This window comes from Solanum tuberosum, unplaced genomic scaffold (assembly GCF_000226075.1).
Source record: "Solanum tuberosum cultivar DM 1-3 516 R44 unplaced genomic scaffold, SolTub_3.0 scf00195, whole genome shotgun sequence".
NCBI lineage: Eukaryota > Viridiplantae > Streptophyta > Magnoliopsida > Solanales > Solanaceae > Solanum > Solanum tuberosum.
This window is the reverse complement of record NW_006239116.1, coordinates 426,463-433,850: the sequence shown is the minus strand read 5'-3', so window position 1 is coordinate 433,850 and position 7,388 is coordinate 426,463. Positions and strand designations below refer to the sequence as shown.

At 33.4% G+C, this 7,388-nt stretch overlaps 1 protein-coding gene and 1 long non-coding RNA gene across 2 annotated transcripts in view; both read right to left on the bottom strand.

Annotated features, from left to right (window-relative positions):
• Positions 1–2,522: 2,522 nt before the first annotated feature.
• Positions 2,523–3,057, bottom strand: LOC107062026 (uncharacterized). The gene is made up of 2 exons (XR_001474375.1): positions 2,980–3,057; positions 2,523–2,793 (listed from the first exon to the last, which is right to left on the bottom strand). It is a non-coding gene; the product is annotated as an uncharacterized lncRNA (long non-coding RNA).
• A 2,986-nt stretch (positions 3,058–6,043) lies between these two features.
• Positions 6,044–7,388, bottom strand: part of LOC102600177 (uncharacterized) — a 3,305-nt gene continuing 1,960 nt past the window's right edge. The window contains exons 2-6 of the mRNA XM_006355116.1: positions 7,130–7,284; positions 6,745–6,948; positions 6,569–6,658; positions 6,374–6,478; positions 6,044–6,286 (exon numbers count right to left, since the gene is read on the bottom strand). Coding sequence (XP_006355178.1) covers positions 6,044–6,286; positions 6,374–6,478; positions 6,569–6,658; positions 6,745–6,948; positions 7,130–7,284 — 797 coding nt within the window. The remainder of the gene's footprint in view (positions 6,287–6,373; positions 6,479–6,568; positions 6,659–6,744; positions 6,949–7,129; positions 7,285–7,388) is intronic.

The window sequence follows — 7,388 nt, the reverse complement described above, 5'->3', positions numbered from 1 at the left end:
TATACTTTAAAGTATTATTATGACAAAGGTACTCTAAACAGAAAATTCCATGAGTTATCCACCAAGTCAAATGAGGATCATTGAGTCAATAAGATCCTACATTATACTTGTTACAAGTATTTGTATGGCAGATACACATTATGTCTATTATTAATTTTATATGTCCTTACGTGGAATGTGCAACCCTTATTTGCGATCTGTCCTATGCTTCATTAGTTCACATGTTTATTCACCCTTACCTTTGATATCGTGTACTAAGTGTGTAGCTATCGTATCATCATATGCACTCCTCACCTCTCCATTTGAGGAGTTATAGTCTTTATTTGAAATACATGTATGCCTCCATTTGAGATGTCCATATGTGTTCTAAATGAACCATGTGCTAGTAGAATCACTTGCTCACTTTTTATGCCACTTAATGACTCATTTTCTACATGTCCTCATGTTCTCTCTTGTTGTGTGTCTTCATGGCCCATTTACATTCATGTTTTAGCCCAATAAGATTCATTGTGTTATATAAAATACTAAGTATTACTACATTGATGTTACATTTGTTTCTTATATCATTATTGTTGCCTCAAGTCTTTTATTCACTTGTTTACATCACTGGTCTATAGACCCAAAGCTCAAAAGAATTATGAACAATCTCAAAGATTAAAGAAAAGACGTAAAGCAAATATGTATTATTATGGGTGGCAGCTCAGGGGCTAAAAGCCTATCATGGGTCAATCTTAAAAGCAAAGTTGTATACTTATGGGTGGTAGCTCAGGGGTTAAAATACCTAGCATGGGCTGATCCTAATTGATATATATATATATATATATATATAATATATATATATACGGGTGGCAGCTCAGGGGTTATAATACCTAGCATGGGACAATCCTAATTTGTATATGTATGAGGACAACATCCTAGGGTTTAAAATGCCTAGCATGGGTCATCCTCTTCTACCCCTGATCAGCTGGTCATCGTATCGAATTCTACAAAGTTTTTAAAGAAAAGAAGAGTAATGTAAAGCAAAGAATGTAAGGTACTCAATACCCCAAAAGAGTAAGCAAAGGTGGTCTTTCATCCTTATTTATGAATTTATAAATTGACACATAATTTTACTTGAGCTCTTGATTAACCTATGGATACTTTATGCTTTACATATTTATTACATTCTTTTATACTGACGTCCCTCATGGGGAAGCTGTGTTGCATGCCACAGGTACCTGTACTCAAGATAATAGGATCTGTCCAAGATACGCATAAGATACTTAGCTGCCTTTGGTGAGCTCTATGTTGATTCGGGGATTGTCGAGTCACTAACATATATTTGATATTTTATTACAGTTAAGGGTATGACTATTACACCTTGAAAAACTAGTAGGTGAAACTAGAGCCTCACGTGAGAGCTTTTTAGTTTGATGTATTGTTTAATGTTGTAAAAGCATTTCCCAAACTTAGAATGAGGGTTTTAGGGGTTAAACATCAATGTATGATCCCCCAAGGACCAACCAAGGGTCCATGAGGAGGACCCTAAAGTCTAACCCCAAAGCTGCCCCAAAACTTCCCCAAAACTGCCTTATTAGTCACCTACGGATGGGACCTAGTGGGTGTAGGTCCATCCACACCCCGTAGCTCTTGGTCGTGGGTCAAGTACTCAATGTTGAGCTGCAGGTCATGACCTACAGACCTACAAACCTATAGGACAGCCAGTAGGCCAACCTACAGATTGTAGGTCCCAGGCGTAGGTCATGCCTGCAACAAGTTACCTAGGTTCGGCCAAGGGAGGGGCAAATTAGGTAATTCCTTATGAGGTTAGTTTGAAGTGAGGTCATTTTATATTGATTATTTAGACTTATATAAGTACTTTTAAACTATTAAACACCTCATATACTTCATAAACCTCAACTACCCAAATCATAACCAACTTTACATTTGGATCAAATGTCATTTATTTCAGTGTCGGGAAATTTCCGACATTTACCTAAATGTCGTTAAGCATTTATGACATTTATTTTGTGACATTTAGGTAAATGTCAATATGAAATTTAGATAAATGTCAACAATAATTTTACGACATTCATTTAGCAACATTAAGGTAAATGTTGATAGTAAATATATGACATTTATTTTGTGACATTTAGAGAAACGTCAATTAGGAATTTACGACATTTATTTTCTGCATTTCGGTAAATGTGGATAAGAAATCTCTGACATTTACTAAACATCACTTTAAATTTCTAACATTTTGATTAATGTTGATAAAAGTTTCTTTACGACATTTACTTTGGGGTAATATAAAATGTCACAATAAATTTTGACATTTTAACCAATGTCAGCATATAAAATGTTAAATGTCGTAAAAATTAGTGACATTTAAATAATATTTTGCAAATTTTCTTTAAATTTTTCTTTATTTAGATTAATAGCAGCACCAATTTTTTTAAAATATCAATACTAAAGCTCTATATAATTTTTATTCTGACACAAATTTAAATTATACATAAATCAAATGAATTTTAATAATATAATCAAATAGCAAAGTAGCAATATAATAAGTGTCCAGTAAAAGTTAAATGATCTCAAAGTAAATAATGTGTTCTATCTCAAGTAAAATTGAAATATAACTAGAAGCTAATAATTTCAAAACCACCTGCTTTTCACATTTTATCAACTCCTAATTGGATTAGATCTCTTAATTTCTTGAATAAAACGTGAAATAGCTTTGTAAAACCATCAATCCACAGGTCAAGTATCTTGTTGCTAGTAATTGATCACCTCAATCGTTCCCCTTCAAAAACTCTGTACAAAAAATTCACATAAAAAAAAGAATTATGAATAAATGAAATTATTTCCTTTTTAACCAGAACAAATTGTGAATTAAAAATAATATTTTTCTCTACAACAAACGATCGAAGAATCAATGAAATAACAATAATTATAGATTTTTCTCCAAAAAATGTTGTCTTGTAATTTTTTCCGACTTACCCACTTTTTTTTCCTTGGCCAATTGCACTTCTTTCCGTCTTCCGGACCGTGTTTTCCTGAGAAGAAATATTAGATTGTTTAATTTAATAGTTTAAAAAATACAAAATTTCTTCCCGTCTTCCGGACCGTGTTTTCCTGAGAAGAAATATTAGATTGTTTAATTTAATACTTTAAAAAATACAAAACTTAACAAATCTGTTAGAGAGGTAAATGGCTAAATAAATGTCATCCCTTATAGTACTATCTTATAAAATAAAATAGATGTAGTTACTCTCAAGTATTGCAAGCATTGTAAGAAGCTAGGATACTCAATGATAAATTGTAGAATTTTGGAGAAAATAAAAGTTAATGAGGAGAAGGAGGCAGATGCAAAAGGATTTAAACTGAGGCCTGGGCAAAGTTTGTTATCAAAAAATTAAGAAACAGAGTACCAGTCACTTAACTAATTAGTCAATTATCATTAGAAACTTATCTAAGCAATCCATTGGCAATTTAAATTTTTTATTGTTAGTGAGAGTTGAGTGAATAATAAATTGAAAGGAGGTTCATGGCCAAGGGAAAGATGTTCGAGTAACAGTGATTATGGAATGTACTAGTTGTGTCCAGCTGCTCCTTGAAGGAAAATTTCTAAGGCATCCATGTGACATATTTTTGACCCAATTTTTTTTTATCACAGAAGCACAGTCCACTCAGGGAAACACTCATCAAGGACAGAAGCAAAAATCTACAATCGTATCCAAGAGGAAGTTAATATCAGGTGAGAAATTAATAAAACAGTAAAGCAAAGGAATAAGGATGGACAAATTTCAAAAGTTGAAGCACAAAAACAATGGAATGTTGTTTTGTAGGCTTCAACGACTACTGGAAATCATCCCCCCACAAGCAGCGGACACAAATCATGGGCAGATATAGTAGAAGATTGCAACAGTTGGGATATACGGTCAAACACACTAAAAAAGGATCAGTTTGGGGAATGGATAAAAGCAGAGAATCATTTGGCTTCCGCAGATTATCAAAGACATGAAGAAGTACATAGTACTGAAGGGCATAATCTGATGAAGAATAAAAATTCCAAGTTAATTGAGGAGAAAAGAGATGTATGAACTGGAAAAAGATTGATACACATACAAGGAGTTGACTCGACTAATACACACATGGGTATAAAGAAAGATATTGCCCATATATTATGTCAAAATGAATGCAAAGAAACTGCAGGTCTTAAGGAAAATGAGGAGGATACCTTGCACAGAAAAGAATCAAACCAATTACAGCCTATATATGGAGATAGAACCTTATGAATCAGAAGGGGGAACTTCTGTTACTAATAAGACCTAAATTTTGGATATTGATTAGGGGGAGGAGGATAAGTGCTCAAAACTACCACTTGATAATAATACATATGACGCCACAACAAAGGAAAATGAAGATGCTGCCCAGATGAATACAAAGGACCTGACAGAAAATATTAACCAGGGTATCATAATCGCTAATCAAATCGAAGGTCATAAAGGAATCAATACCATACAAGCTGGAACAAAAGATCAGGTATGTATTTCTGCTTTTGAGGCTTATTCTGAGTGCTTATCTCAGTCGTTAGCATTTGAACATTGCAATGAAAATAATAAGTTTAAGAAACTAAGGAATGACAATCAGAATGAAGGGAAAAAAGGATAGACTGGAAACAATGCATCTTCACTCTCCAAGTATGATTTTCTTAAGTGAAACAAAAAACAGAGGAAGCACGGTTAAGAGGGTACAAAGACAAGTAAATATGGTGCACGCTACAACTGTGGAGCCGATAGGATTATCAAGAGGTCTAGCTTTATTTTGGAATGATACTACCCAAGTATGTGAATCACATTCTTCTCCTTTTTATATCGCAACTTTGATACAAGATGGCTTAGCTGATTGTATGATTGTAATGGCTTTGAGCAATCTCGAGTTAGCTTTAAAATCAAACATTGTCAGGAGATCCTTCCTACGAAAAGATTGCAACATGATGGAATGTGCATATACAAGAATGTGCTATGTTACAAGTTGTAAGGAGATTGAAAAACTTGAAGAGAAGCTTGAAAGGTTAAATGCTCAAGCTTTCAAGATTAATGTAACTGAATCCTATGAGGATCGAAAGGCTCTCAAGTAAGCTCACGAACTACTACTATCAACTACTATCAGATACATTAAAGGTTGAATTTCAAGAATAGGAGAAAAAGAAGTACAAAAAATTTCGACAATCATCTTAATTGGCTAAAAATTATTTACAACAGAAGAGCAAAACAACATGGACTAGGCTTGGCAATGACAATACTAAGTACTTCTGTTCAGTTATAAATAACAAAAGTTTAAAACATGCTACCACTCAGTTGAAGGATGAATAAGAATTCGGCAAACAGATCAGGCCATTATAGCTAACATATTTGTTAATTACTACAAGACTCTTCTAGATACAGAAACCACCTATAGAGTTAAAACGTTAACTAGCCTCTTACTGAATGGTCCAGTTTTGTCCACAAGTCAGCAAATGGAATTGTTAAAACCATTTACTGAGGTAGATGTTACGACAGTCGAATTTCAGATTGATTGCAATAAGAGTCCTCATCCTGATGGCTAGGGTACCAATACTTTATCAAGCTATTGTAGTATAATTACGCAAAGATATAATCAAAACAAAGCTACAACTCACCTTTTTCGGGTCAACAACTGAATCGGGCGATAATGATTGTTGGCGATCTTCAATAAATTTATTAGAAACCTATCACAAAAGAGACAGAATATTATATTTTTAAAAACCAAATAACAATACTTCCTAAAATGAATATTTTGTGAACACATTTATTTACCTGCTCATTACTAAACGATTTTCTATTTGAGCCAAGAGTAATACCCAAAGAATCTACATATGCTAGTATCCCTGCTTTTACTTTATCATCTATTTTTTCTTCCATATTCATATTTGCTTCAGATAATTTTTTCTTCATCATTTCCATATCCTCCTCTGCTTTTCGATAACTTCTTATCCATCACTTCAATTTCTTCTTTCGCTTCAAACAACTTTTCCTCCATCTCAATTTTCAGAGTAGAGGTTTACTTTTTGAACTTCTATCTCAACTCTTTTATCAAAATCTCTTTGCTCATTTTGGGATCGCTTATATAATGGGCCATAAACAAAACTTGGAGCTGCTCCTTTTCCTAGAGTTCGGACATTTCCAAGAGTGTCTGGCCCCATTACTTGTGAGTACACATCATTTGGAGCACTTGCAGGTACATTTAACTCAGGATATACCTTAGCAAGATCATTCATTTCTTTCTTTATAAAAGAAAAGTAAAGCAAGATATAGTTAACAAAATATTGATGGAATAAAGTACCGTACATTTATAAAGAATGAGAATTTACCATAACTTCACTAGCTTCTTCATTTATTGGTTCATTGTTCTTTTTCGTATGTGTTTTTTTGAACACATCTATACGAGTTGGTTTTACACCCTTCTCCTTTGTCATCTGTTTGAATTGTAAGAGATTGAAACAGAAATATTTTAAAAACGTGCATTAGTATATAATTGTAGAAAGTAAATAATGATTATGTTATACATTATCTATAATTTGAGAATAACTCTTTCTTCCTGATGTGTGTGGCATAGTCAACTTCTTCCGACTTTCTTTGTTCCTCTCACTCTTTTTCTGAAAAAGTTAGATATAACTCAACCCATTAGAGAATAGTCTAAACTCCATGTCATATCAGAAGATGATTGATGATGAGAGAATACCTTTGCATCAGTTGAGCTCCAATAATGTACTAGTGCACGCCATTGATCTTCTTCAACCCTATCTGGACGATTAGCTAAGCGTTCAACATCATTGGTGTATGAGTCATAACCACTGCTTTTTGCTTCATGCTTCCATTCTCTCCATTTAGATCCAACTGACATCATCAAAATACACTTCATATCCTCAGTTGCATCAGTATTTTCCTACAAACATCAATATATAACATATTTATATTAGAATATTACAAAAATAATAAATATCTTAATATTTTTTTCTTTTTCTAAGCACTTTTATATCTGTCCATATCTTGTTCTTGTAGAGACCAGGCAAAAGCCTCTAATCTTTATGATTTAATGGAGCTAAAATGCCATTTCGTGCTAAGACGCCAAGTTTTGAACTCAATCTACATCCTTCTGGCCCAATAGGTTGGCCAAGATCATTCAACTCAACATGTAAAATGCCACCATCTTTTCCCCATCCTGAGTGCATCATAGTGGGACCCCTAGATCGCTTAGACTGCTCCCCGCTCTCACTAAAATCTGTGAATAATTGAAGATAAAAAAGAAAAAAAAATCAGTACTTATAAGAATGAGTTATCCAATACTTTGTACTACAAAAGGAAGAAAAGATATTATGGATATTT